Source organism: Podarcis gaigeae, assembly GCF_964106915.1.
Source record: "Podarcis gaigeae genome assembly, chromosome: 6".
Lineage (NCBI taxonomy): Eukaryota > Metazoa > Chordata > Lepidosauria > Squamata > Lacertidae > Podarcis > Podarcis gaigeae.
The window spans coordinates 99,019,513-99,033,492 of record NC_139682.1 but is presented as its reverse complement, the minus strand read 5'-3'; the positions used below and the strand labels follow the sequence as shown (position 1 = coordinate 99,033,492).

General features: G+C 43.1%; 1 protein-coding gene across 2 annotated transcripts; it reads right to left on the bottom strand.

Annotated features, from left to right (window-relative positions):
- Positions 1–1,259: 1,259 nt before the first annotated feature.
- PIGA (phosphatidylinositol glycan anchor biosynthesis class A) lies at positions 1,260–12,059 on the bottom strand. 2 transcript variants are annotated; one of them, XM_083743924.1, is made up of 7 exons: positions 11,879–12,059; positions 9,379–10,159; positions 7,430–7,562; positions 5,233–5,365; positions 3,010–3,216; positions 1,981–2,240; positions 1,260–1,386 (listed from the first exon to the last, which is right to left on the bottom strand). In XM_083743924.1, the coding sequence occupies exons 2-6, from the start codon at positions 10,094–10,096 to the stop codon at positions 1,983–1,985; spliced, it is 1,449 nt and encodes a 482-aa protein (XP_083600050.1). In that variant the 5' UTR covers positions 10,097–10,159; positions 11,879–12,059; the 3' UTR covers positions 1,260–1,386; positions 1,981–1,982. The 2 variants fall into 2 exon arrangements, with proteins under 2 accessions (XP_083600050.1, XP_083600051.1); XM_083743925.1 differs by lacking the exon at positions 1,981–2,240.
- Between the last annotated feature and the right edge of the window lie 1,921 nt (positions 12,060–13,980).

Sequence of the window (13,980 nt, the reverse complement as noted above, 5' to 3'; positions counted from 1 at the left end):
AGATGGCTAGCGCACAGAAATGCTGTTTACCTTCCTGCCGAAGCGGTACCTATTTATCTACTTGCATTGGCATGCTTTAAAACTGCTAGGTTGGCAGAGAGACACGGGTGGCGCTGAGCCTCTTGGGCTTGCTGATCGAAGGTTGGCTTTTCGAATCCCCGCAACGGGGTGAGCTCCTGTTGCTCTGTCCCAGCTCCTGCCAACCTAGCAGTTCGAAAGCATACCAGTGCAAGTAGATAAATAGGTACTGCTGCGGCATTTCCATGCACTCTGGCTTCCATCACAGTGTTCCGTTGCACCAACCTAGCAGTTTAGTCCTGCTGGCCACATGACCTGGAAAGCTGTCAGTGGACAAACGCCAGCTCCCTCAGCCTGAAAGCGAGATGTGTGTCGTACCCCATAGTCACCTTTGACTGGACTTAACCGTCCAGGGGTCTTTTACCTTTTATTCCCCAATAAGGATACACAGGAAGGTAGCTTTAAGCTGAAGAAGTTGGCAGAAAAGACGCATGGACAATAAACAGGATATTAAAATGAATGAATGAATGAATGAATGAATGAATGAATGAATTAAAAACCTCGGCACTTGTACCTTACAACATCCATACAGTCCCCCCCTCCAGAAGCACATATCCAGCACATGCAGTAATCATTATTCATACATGATCTCTTAATTTTGCTTTCATACTTTCACAGCCAAGAAAAAGAGCCACCCTTAAAAATACTAAGCAACTAGGTTCTAAACTGATTTGCATTTTACTCATATTCAGTCCCTGTGGGGACTTCTTCCAGTGGTGTCTGCCTGCTACCATTAAAGCAGGAAGCAGCTAGGAGCCACAGAGAGACAAATTAAACACCAAGACCCCAAAGCACAGAGAAAAGTGTTGATTGTCATATCAATATTGTAATGGGATGTTAAAAATAACAAAATAGCCAAAACATAGGGACAGTTCAGATAAACTGGGAAGCCAGGTGCATGATGAAGAAATTGGAAGGTTCCAATTCTACTTTAAAGCAAACCACAGTTCCCTGTAATTAATGAATTTAGGGAACAATGGTTTATTTCTGCCATATTTTATAATCCTATGCAAACGGATTTGGGAGTAAACCATTTGGATTTCTCAGAGCTGGATAGAATTGCACTAGTTAACAAACCAGGATCTGAAACCATGGTTGATCCTGGTTTATTTCAACAAACTATGGTTTGAATAACTCAGAATAACAATCCCCCAGGTTTATCCATAAAGGGGAACCATAGGTTTTGGGTTGTTGTTGTTCTTTTTTACATAAAAGCAGAAGCTTCCAACCTTCTCCTTGTTGCACCCTGGAGATAGGGAGGCTCTCTTGGGCTTATCCGTGCAGCATGAAAGCAGTTTCCAGATGTGTCTGAACAAAACCATAAAAAGTAAATTGTAACACCAGCAAGAAGCAACTTCTTCCAAAGAAGACATTTTAAAATGTATATTCAGGAAAGCATGCAAAAAATTAAAATATGCTTATTTTCATACTGTTCATTAGTGCCCAAGAAACCTAAAGAAAGATTCAGTCCAATCTCCTCTATGGGACCTGTGTCTCACATTGGTGTCTGACCCTAGAGTTACAATTTTGATCTCCACTTGGTTTGCGCTGGAACAGAAGGTTCATCTTTAAGGCTTGGGGGAAGGTAAGGATATTAAAAATAGGGAAAGCAGTAAAATTCCACCTATTCACCCAAGTCTTTCTTTCAGTAATTGCCACAATGAGATTCTCCATATTTAGACAAAATCATTCAGGTTGAAAGAAATGTGATCAGCTATTGTGGCAGGTCTTGGCAAGCATAACTATCCTAAGCCATTTTAGACTATCCTAATCTGAGGTAGAACATCTTCTTTCCAAAGATCAAGAAAAATTGTCCAATAATTTATAAAAACATTGCTTGGCAAATGTAAATCTAACAGCCAATGCTAGACCATAGGAGAATGCAGTCCTGTTTGTTAGCACCTTTAACAGAACGAAGTCTTCTCTTTTTTGTTTTTATTGGGGAAATACTGTCGAGTCCATGCCCCGTTTTCTCCTGTAGCATTTATTGCAACATCAATAAGGTAATCTGGTGTCAGCCACCTCAAGAGGATCAGGAAAAGAAAGCTGAGCACAGCAAAAAGAGCAAAAATGCAGCCGGTCACTGGGCCACAGTGAGAGATTAGTCTGTCAAGTCGTTTGCCCATTGGTAATACAGTTTCACCTGCCACTCTGTCATACACCTAAGAAAGAAAGGGGGGGAATACATGAGGGTTGTCTGCAATGTTTAGATTGCATCATCTAATAGGCAAGACATCTGCTTATAAGGCTGATTATATTCTAAGTCCAATACAGGGTGTACTTCTGCATATGCACAAGCACTTGTGGGGCTTAGGAGAGATCTCAGAAAGAGGTCCATAGGCAGCAGCTCTCTCTCAGCAGCAGGTCCACAGACTGTTTTGCAAGGGGAGGCTCTTGATTCTCAATAACATTGCATCTAGGGGAGGAGGAGAATTTACTCATCTGACTAGAGTTGCTCCAGTACAGAGTACAATGTATGTGAAGGTTTCTGGTGGAAACAAGTTAGGAGTATCTAGTAAAGACTGTTAGTTAGAAGGATTTCCACACCAACAAGCTAAATAGTGAAACAACTAGGAGATGTTATGCAAGGGCCCAAGTGAAGGCAATTTTAATGAAGCTTGCAAATTATGCTACCAGCACAAGGAATTTGAGAACTTATTTCTGTTACGTAATATCACAACAAAGTATGACATAAAAACAACATATTTGTAGAGCTGCTCACCCTCCACTCTGAAAAATACTCAAGCCTCCCTGCTGAACCTTTGACCCTTCAGATGCTGCTGGGCTGCCATTGCCACCATCCTGACCACTGAGCACGCTTTTGGGGGCTGATGGGCATTGCAACACCTGGAGGGCCACAGGTTTCCCCCCCTACACTAAAACAAAGACCAGGAAAATATAATGGGTCTCAGAATATGGAAGTGTACCTACTTTTTCAGTTCTCTTTGCAACATCCTTCCAAGTATAGAAAGTTTTAACGTTGTTGTGTATTATTTCTGAAGACAGAAGCGATCCTGACTTCAGTTGACGAATTGCCTTTTCCAAACCATTACAGAGAGATTTCACGGAAGGTTCACATAAGATTATAAAATTATCTGGCAGCACCTCAGGAATCCCACCAACCCTTGTACTCACCACCTAAAATAGCAGGAAAATTCATATTATACTTATCAGGCAATTTAGGTTTCAAATCAATAATACAACACAGTAATGAATGTTTCACCTCCAAATGATCAGCTGTAAATGTATAAATAAATGTGTTGTCTTGCCCTTCCATCTAGGTGGCATAAATGGCCTTCTCAGCTTCTATCTCAACTTTTATCCTTATAGCAACACTGTGAGGTAAATCAGATGAAGAGTATATGAATGGCCCAAAATTACACAAGGAGACTCATGACTGTGGAAACTCCTCAAGAAAGGAGACACTTTGATTCAGCGCCATTTCTCTCTCCTTTGACCCCCCGCCCCGTTGTCAAAACAGGTCACCTCTTGTCCAAGCACCCTCCACCAGTACTAATATCTTACAAATCCATTAGACAGGCTGTTTTAATTTTGCTCTTTTGTATTAGATTGAAGGTGGCGTTTTGACATTATAAATCCATATTTTTATTTTTGCTATCAGCTTCCTTCAGTCTTTTTGAGGATAGAGTGGATGTGGGACTTCCAGGAGAAAAGCTGGCTGGCTAGTCATTGACTGCTGACAATACAACAAGATAATTATGCTGTGATTAACAATAGGCAAAACATAAACCTTGTTATTACTCTCTACCTTTGAAGATAGGGAGATTAAAGGACCACAAGCTTAATGTAAGTCAACCGTATGATGCAGCAGCATCAACAAATGTATAACGTCCTGATCAAGGGAAGTCGTAATCCTACTCTACTCTGCCTTGGTCTGCCTTGGAATACATTGTCCAATTCTGGGTGCCACAATTGAAGGATGTCGACAAGCTGGGACATGTGCAGAGGAGGGCAACCAAGATGACCAAGGGTCTGGAAACCAAGACTAATTCTCAAAACTGAGCAGCACAACAGATATGCATAGCAGTTCCTAGAGGCTACATTTTTTATGTCTTCCTGCAATAGCCAGAAGGGGCGGTTTATCAATCACCTGGCAGGACACAATACATAGCTGGTGGATCATAAATTGAGATCTATGTGACAAAGGCGGAAATGCACCTTTCAGGGTTCATTATCCCACTGGAGCTGTGAGCAGTCACACCCCTGAGAAACAGAGAGAGGGCTTCTCCCAAAGTTCTGCAGGGCTGAAGGATACCAAAGAGTCCAGAGACTTCAGACTCCAGCCTCCCTGCAGCTTCAGAGAGATGCAAGGAGGAGAAACCAAACTCCTTCCCTTTGCTGTAGAAGCACCATCTCAACAACCTGCAGCAGGCAGAACCAATGAATAGATGAGCTGGATTGCTCCTCACCCATTCCTTGGTCTATGCCAGCCAAACATTACTAGAATAAAAAGAGCCAGTTAGGAATCTATCATTCCTCCTGGTCAGTTTCAGCAGTGCTTGCGACTTGCACTCTTTTCTGCCTAGCTTAATCTAGCAGCCACGACAGAAAACATGGAAGTCTGTAATTACTTGAGAACATCCAGAGACTCAAAATGATTTTTTTAAAATTTAATCCAAACAGTGAGTGATCTTCTTCCAAATGAACCAAAATAAAATTTGATTTAATTCAATCTTTTACCTCAACATTTTCATTTTATATTGTTTTTCTTTCTCCTATATTGCTAAACTGTAGAATAATCTCTCCTTCACTAGATACACAATGTGGCGATCTAATGTTTAAAGCTGTCAATGAATTTTTTTAAGGATAATGATTGAGTCTTCAGTTGTCCAAATGCTGCTTTCTGAATCAAAGATGAGAATAAGACAAATAATCAAGGTTCAAACACACCTTGCATTCCTGAAATATGCAAGCCAGTTATGTTAAAATTCTACATAATGAATACAGAGAACTGACAATCAAGTTGTAAGTCCCATGCAAACTGATTCTTCATTTCCAAAGAACTTGTAGTTATAAGTGTAAACACTTCTGTCAGATATGTTATTCAAAAGTCTGCTTGTTAATGCGTAGTTGTATATTATGTTATTAAGAAAATGTCCAACTAGTCTCTCTAAACAAGGAAACTGTTTTTACCTGTAAACCACAACTGGCAGCTTCCACAATTGCCATGCAAAATGCTTCGGTGAGAGAAGTGTTGAGAAAAATGTGTCCCTGAACCAAGACATTTCTAACATCCTGATGTTCTAAGGCTCCCAGGAGACGGACTCTGCATGCAATTAGAGAAAACAAGGTTTTAAAGGTAACCATGTGTATGATGACAAACGTAAGCACTTGTCAATATCACTAATTTTGTGGCTTATGAACTTTCTTAGCTATTTACACTACTGACACTGATGGGCTGGACTGCATATCAAAACAAGCTCCACAATGCTTTTAAATGGCATTGGTTCACACATTCAGATACAATCCATAACGGGCATAATTCAGCCAACATTTAATGACACCACATAGAGAAAACTTTGTGATGGGTATCCATTATGATAGTCTCCAGAATGGATTACTGTCATGTACTGTGAGGCTGACTTTTAAAATGGTGCAGACAGTTTAGCAGGCCCAAAACAGAGCAATGCAGTTATCTGCACTAGTTTCCATGTCATTTCTGGGCCTGATTTTAAGTCCTGGCATTAATTTTTAAAGCCCTAAACATATTGGGGCCAGGTTATTTAGAGGATTGCTCTTTGCCAATACAGTCAAACCTCGGTTGTCGAACATAATCTATTCCAGAAGCTCGTTCGGCTTCCAAAATGTTCGAAAACTGAGGCGCAGCTTCCGATTGGTTTCAAGAGTTTTCTGCATTCAGCGGAAGCCGCATCGAATGTTCAGCTTCCGAAAACCATTCAGGAGCCGAAATGGTTTGGGAGCTGAAACATTCCAAAATGGAGCTGTTCAGGAACTGAGGTTTGACCATATATACATTTTTCCTTTTCCACTTTCACTCGCCTAAAGAGATGGGCAACTAGCTGCCGTTTTATTCATTTAATTTTTTATTTTATTAAATTTGTACCCTGCCTTTCCTCCTAAAGGAGCAATTATGCTTATAGAACACTCTTCCCCAGGGAATGCCAACTTTAAGACTTTTGTGCCAAGTAAAGAGCTGACTTTTGATAAAGTCCCTCACCAAAGGCTCACGGGGTAAGAGGAGAAGTCCTCTTGCAGATCAGTATTTTGTTAAGAAACAGGAAGACTGTAGAATTAAAAGGACAGTTCGTTCAAAAGAGTGATGTAGAAAATGGGAGTTCACCAAGGATCAGTGTTATGACATTTGCTTTTTAACTTGCTCAAAAAATGATCAAGGGCTAGGAATGAGCAGGGAGGTAGCCAAATTTGCTAATGATACCAAGTTGTTCAAGCTGAACAAAACAAAAAGGGACTGTGAAGAGCTCCAGAAGGATTTCTCCAAACTGGGTGAATGGACAGTAAAATGGCAAAAAATAAATCCAAACTTCACATACAGTCAAACCTCAGTTGTCAAACGTAATCCATTCTGGAAGCCCGTTTGGTTTCCAAAATGTTCAACAACTGAGGCATGGCTTCTGATTGGCTGCAAGACCCTCCTGCACTCAAGCAGAAGCCGTGTTGGGTGTTCGGCTTCCGAAAAACATTCAAAAACCCGAACTTTTACTTCTGGGTTTTCGGCTTTTGAGAGCCGAAATGTTCCAAAATGGGGGTGTTTGGGAGCCAAAGTTTGACTGTATATGCTAATGTAATCTGGACTGGTGGTGAATGACTAGGAACAAGACTTTGGGGCTATAGTGGCTAGTTCAGTGAAGAAGCTCAATGTGGACCAACAAGGAATAGAAGAAATACAAGTATCTTAAGAAAATAACTGGGCATCTTATTTAAACTGAGCAAGAAAGCAATTTTGAAAAGATTTTGAAGAACTGAATACTGATTGACCATCAAGCACCTTCCAGATTACAAATTTACATATTTGGAGGATTATCCACAGCGGATTATCAGACTGGTGTGCCACCCCCCACCCCCATGTGCACTGAGCTGCATACATGGAAAAGAGTGACTCACCTAAACGAATTTTGTAAGTTTATAATATGCCAGAATTGAGAGCACTCTTCCAAAACAAGAATGTTCCAGAAAAATCACAGCATGCTACCAAGTGCTGCTCAGTATCTGGCAGGATGGTGGAAATTATATGCAAATTTCATTAGCCATATGCACCTCCCCCTTGCAACCTTCCTCCCAATGCTCACCCAATTCTTCCTTTGACCCTTCAATCACCACAACAGTATTAAAACAAGAGCAAGGCAAGTACCTGTCATGCAGCTGGTATCTTTCCCGTACCTCTTCTAATACAATTCTTTTTGGTCCTTCTCCTCCAACTAAGAAATGTAAATCTGGGTACTTCTGACAAAGTTCAGGAATTATACCACTAAGCAAATCTATACCTGAAGACATAATATTTAGAGGCAGTTGGTATTTCAGATTTGTTACTTATCTACCTGACAAAGCATCCCATCATACGTCAGCATCAAAAGAAAATGACAAAAAACTGTGTTAATAAAATTGCAAATAAAAAACTATAGTGTACTGTATTGGGTTCCTTGATTTTTTACTGTGACCAGATTTAGAGTTTATTTTCTGAAGTTTACAAATTTACTTCAACTTTATCTTACTCCATAAAATTTTCATTACTGCTGCGAGATCTCATGGTACCTGATTTCTAAGTATCTGCTACACTACAAGCAAAGCTTTGTGCAAAAGCTGCTTATTGGGAAGTAGACAACAATCATATGTCCTACCCACAGAAGCAGGGAGGATTAATGGAGAATATATAAGGCAGAACAAAACTTAAGAGAAAGAGAAGATAAAGTGTCTTGAACAATTACTTTCTTCTAGCAGTTGCACTAGAAAACCTGTTTCCTCAAAAGAAAGTCCTCCTGGGTTCAGAAGAACTTACTCCCATGTAACACAAGACAGGAAGCAGTGAGGTGGCATGGCTACTGTCAGGAACAGCAGGGAATAAAGTCCACTGACAGAGAAAAGGTAGCAGGGATGGATTCTCTACTAGTATCTAAACTACTAGCCCAGAGGCAACAGTCCAAAAGGAAAATGCACTAGATATTGTGTAGGTGGATGCCTTGTACTGGTGAATGGAAGGTAGCACACTGCACTTTCACAATCATTCCCCCTAAATTAATTGCAGTCATATCCTGCCTTTCCTCCAAGGAGCTGTGCATGGCTTTCCCTTGCCTCATTTTATACTACGAAAAGCCCCGTGAAACAGTACAGGCGGAGAGATGACGTGACTCAGGGTCATGCTGAGCTTCATGGCAGAGCAAGAACTTCAACACTGGCTCCCCAATCTTAGTGTGACACTTACACAACAGCAGATATATTAAAGGCAAAACATTGTGCCAGTCAGTATTTTTCTTCTAAAAAAAAAAAAATGGTGCCGGTACAGCGTATCCCTGAGCATCCCAGAAAAAAACAACAACATTGGTGCCAGTGCTGAAGATAAAAATGTCTGCGAGAAAGAGTTAATGGGCCAATGCCTTTTTATTACTCTTTGCTCTGAATTTGTTGTCTATCCTAGGTTTTTGGTTTAGGCACCCCTATATCTCACAACATTCCTTTTTATTTTATGTATTTGCATGTTTGGAGGAACAGAACAAACTGTATGCATTATGACCGTTCTTCTAGACCCTCTACCTGCAACAACAATAGCTCTTGCTCAGGTCATCATGATCCTATGATATCACAGCAGTCTCACCTGTAGTTTCACTTGTTAAAACTGGCAGCCCCACGCAGTTCCTGCCAAGCAGCATGTGAATCCACATGCAACTGCATGCGGTCTGCCACAGATCTAAACAGGATTTTATACTTGCCAGGTCTTAAAATATTTAGGTGCCAGGCAGAAACTTTCCTCTATAACCAGGTCTTTGGCCTTTAACTATCTGTGACCTTTTAGAAGTGGGTGGGATGCTTTTAATGTATTTCTCTATTCTCTTTGTTTCAATGCATCTGCGTGGGATTTATTGTCTTTTTGTTTGGCTGTAAGTCACTTTGGGCTTCCCTGGGTAAGATAAAACAACTGACAAATTTAGTAAATAATAAAATAATAATAAAACCAGCCATAATATCATGCAGCAAAACTTAAGTAAATTTAAAAGGTAGATACAAACAGAAAGGCAATTTCTGATCAACTCTATAGCATTAGAAAGAAGCAACATTAAGTGACACGTATATTTTGGATCTCATTACCTTTTCTATATACAAGCCTGCTGACAACAACAACAGTTATTGTGCTTTTGTTCCTTCTAGATACATCTGGAGTGAAGTCAGTAGGATCAACGGCATTGGGAATGACAGAAACTATTTCAGGATTCAGTGCTGCTCTCAACACAGTATTTTCCTTGCTAGTGTAAGAAACACATATTATGTGGTTTGTATCACATAGCGATACAGTCAAGAGTTTGTTTGTAAGCACTGAACTAACATCAGCAAATCCAAAAAGGGAATGGTCTGTAAAAACTGTCCGTAGTTGCATTGTCTTGGCATGGAACAGGGCATCATGAGCCATAGCAGAAAATGAACTATGGGCATGGACAATGGTGACTCTTTCACGTACAAATATATACCTGAGCAGAGGCAGGCTATGGAAGAGAGTTGTTGCAGTAGACTGGTTGTACATAACTCTTAATGGCAAATAATAGACTTTCAGTCCATTGGTGAGGTAACGAATGCCTTTACGGTCTTCATAAGCATGAGTGACAATGATAACTTTGTGTCCTCTTTCAATTAGGCACTGTGACAATTGGTAGATGTGGCTTTCCACTCCTCCCATGTTTGGATAAAAAAAGTCGGACACCATGCAAATACTATGAATTTTACTTGAACATGATGGAGATTTATGACAGTTCACCGTGGAAGAAGACAAGGGGGATAGGAACTGCATGTGATTTCCTCTTTGACCTGCCATAGTAGTTTAGCAATCAGTCTGAAAAGTAGACATTCAACATGAAGAAAAGGCTCCATCCATTTCCTAAAAGAGCAAAGAAAAAAATACACATTACACATCAAGGCTAAAAAAAACCTCACCACTTACAGAGGTCTTCATTGTACAGCACAATACTATGCATGCTTCTGTCAGAAATAAACCACATTCTGTTCAATAGCATTTATTCTTGTCCCTAGTAAGTGTGTTCAGGATTGCAGTGTTAGAATAAAGACTTTGGGGGAAGCCATTATCATGCAATTTATCTGCGTCCCGCCCAGCGTTCAAAATTAACCAGTCGTCAGTTGCTTTTTGCAACTCAGGAGTGAGTGCCCCCCTTGCGACAGTCATGTGGTTTGCAACCGAAATCTCCTGTGACTGGGTGAGAGCAGTGCCACTAACTGAAGTGTTCCCTTTCCACTTGCTCCTTTTGATATGCTGAGGAAGAGAAAACCCTTTCATTGTTGTACAAAGCTCTTTCACAGTTAAATGGATTGTTTTTCGCTTGCGAGGGATAGGTGTTACTGTCCCATACATGCCTAAACTTAAGTCCCACTGTGCTTGTTCACTGTACGACCTGTACCCTCCAAGTACCACAAAAAGGACCACATAAATTCTCTATGCAAAGGGTTTTTTTTACACATTTATGAAGATAAAGGTTTTGGTAAGCTACCTGCTCTAATTGCGTAAAAGAGGTTTGGTTTTTACTTTTGCTGGAATGAAACTGCTTTGCAACTTAGAATCATAAAATTGTAGAGTTGGAAATGACCCCAAGTCATCTAGGCCATGCATAGTCAACCTTTTTATACCTACCGCACACTAATGCATCTTTCTTGATGGTAAAATTTCCTTACCACCCACCAGTGCTTGATGGAACAACCCCTGATCTAGACCAACCCCCTGCAATGCAGGAATCTCAACTAAAGCATCCATAACAAACAGCCATCCGACCTCTGTTTTAAAACCTCCAGTGAAGGAGACTTGATTGATTCTTTGTTCCAAAATAACTTGTCTTTTGTGCACAGCATTTATTCCATCTTTAGCTAAATCCCCCATCTCATCTTCATTTGGTTTAGTAATTGTTTAAAAAAAATGTGCCTGTATGTATTGTTGTGGTGACTGAAACCTAGGTTGAGGGTGCCATTTCTCCTAGCTTTTCTGAATAATAATAATAATTATTATTATTATTATTATTATTATTATTATTATTATTATTATGTATTTGTATCCCGCCCATCGTGCTGGGTTTCCCCAGCTACTCTGGGCAGAACTCAATAGAATATTAAAAACTTCAACCATTAAAAACTTCGCTATACAGGGCTGCCATCAGATGTCTTCTAAAAGTCAGGTAGCTGTTTATTTCCTCGACATCTGAGGGGAGGCTGCTCCACAGAGCGGGCGACACTACTGAGACGGCTCTCTGCCTGGCTCCCTGTAACCTCACTAACACTGGTGCTGCCGCTTTGGACTACAGCACCAGGAAAGCCAAGCTCAGCACAGGGATGCTCCAAGGGCACGAGGCTCTCCGGATCCCCGCAGGCACCGGAGCGGGAGCATTTCAGAGAAACGGGGCCTTATGGGATGACTATTCCTTATGACACCTGCCCAAGGCGACCCAAGGAGGCTTCCAGGCGACCAACAGCAGGCGAAGCCCCGGGGAGGGAGGCGGCCCACTCCTGAGAGGCTGACGGGCAAGAGCGGCGCCTCGAGTCCCCTCGGGGGAGAAGGGGCGCGGGGGGCGGAGGCCCCGCGGGGCCTGAGGCTCACCTGGCGCCCGCGCGAGCGAGGGACTGGAGCGGCGCTTCTCCCGGCGCCCGGCTGCTCCTTCGGCCGCCGCTCCTCGGGGACCCTCGCGGCGGGAGGCGGCTCTTGCCCTTCTCGGAGCAACAGCAGGCGCCGACCCAGGCACCGCTTTGCCCACACGCCGCCTTCGGAGCGCGAGAGAAAGCGTCCAATGGAAGGGCAGCACCCGGAGCACGTGGTGCAACGAAAGCCAATGCGGGCGCTCGCGGCGATTTCTCGAGGAAGCGACGCTGGACTGCGCGTTGACGTCTCCTCCGGCGCCTCCCTCCCTCCCGCTCCGCCTCCCTAGGAGGGCCTCGAGGAGACGCCTCCGAGCAGGCCGCCCTTTGCCTGCCTGCCTTCACGTGGCCGCTTCCCAACCTCCCGCCCTCGCCCCTCCTGCGGGGCCTTAGAGGGGCCTTGGACTACAAGTCCCATCAGCCCTGACGCCTGCCCTGCTCGCTAAGCGCAGCAGGGGGCAGGTCCTGCCCAGCCGCCCCGCAGCCCAAGCGCCCTCTGCAGGCAGCGGTGGCCAGAGCAGGGCTGAGGCTGGCAGGCTCACCATCAAGTGGCACCAGCACCCGCGTGCCTCTCCAGCCTGAGGCCGCCCAGCAAGCCGAGTCCATGCTGATGTTCAGTGTGATCCTGGTGTCAAGCGTCCTGTTCCTGATGATCTAGAAGGGCATTCTGGCAGAGGTGGAACCCCCACTGCTGCACCCTTTCTGAGGCGAGTTCCAGGTGTGGTAAACAAAATCTGCCCTTTTCCCCCAATGGGGTATCCAAGAGCCCGTATAGAGTCCTTACATGCGTTCCCTAATGGTAGGAGAAAATAACAGAGGCCAACCAGAGAATATTGAGAAGCAACGCATCTAGTGAGCCTGATCTTTATTGATCTTTAAATTCCCTGCCCTGGAACTCAAGACCACCCCTCCATACATACATCACAGAAGGGGTGTAACCCAAGACCATCCCCCACAAACATACCTACATCACAGAAAAGGTGGTCCACAAGAGAAATTTGAATGTTGTTTTTCCTGTCTCCCAGGTTATCTGATAATGCCTTATCTGATTGCCTTTCCTGGTAGTCTGTCACCCTTTGAAATGGTGATTATTCAATTCCTGAGACAATGGGAAGGCTCCCTGACCGCCTCCCTCCTTGCAGAAAAAACATTTGATCAGCTTGGGAGTCAAAATGGTTTCAGGTCAGTCATCCTGTGTTGATCTATATGACCTTAAATTTTATTATTACACAGGCTAGGCGTGGTGGCAGTGCCAGGGTGGAGGACATGGCTGTGCAGGTTCTGCGTGACATCTGCAACCGGACCATCCGTTCTGCGTGCGGTTAAGCAGATGCACCTCGCATGTGGGAGCTCTCGGCAGCAACGGATGGCACTCAAGCACCTCCTGGTGAATGACAAGCACTGCTTCCTGTACTGCTACGTGTCCAAGGTGGCCTGCTCCAACTGGAAGCACATTCTCAAGGTGCTGGACGGCACCCTGGGGAACGTGAACGCAAAGCATAAGCTCTCCCATCATATTGGACTTGAAACCAAACTTATGGGTGATGTTGCACAAGTGCAGACTAGACAGCATCATTTTTAGTCTTGGGTGCCTTGGGTTAGCAAAGCCAACTTTGTCTAACATATTTCCATTCACTTTATTATCGTCTACATCTCTGTCAGTGCTGGAGTATGTGTTCCTACATATCAGGAATGAGGGAACACTTTTCCTCAAGAACAAGCTTCTGGGAGTCACATGTCTGCAATGGGTGGGGAGAGAGTGAAAAGTACACAGAGAAATGGAAGTGACATGACTCCAACATGTCACTTTCTCAATGCCCTCCAGCCTTCATGCTCCTTAATATTGTTAATAATAATAATAATAATAAATTTTATTTATATCCCGCCCTCCCCAGCCGAAGCCAGGCTCAGGGCGGCTAACAACAATCAACAATCAAACAATCAGATATTCACACATTCTAAAAATATTTCATTATAAAAATCAATTAAAATCAAATTAATGGCAACTAAATAAGCAAGATTCTAAGCAGGTTGCCAGAGGAGGGAGTCAGGCTGCGCCCTGACCAA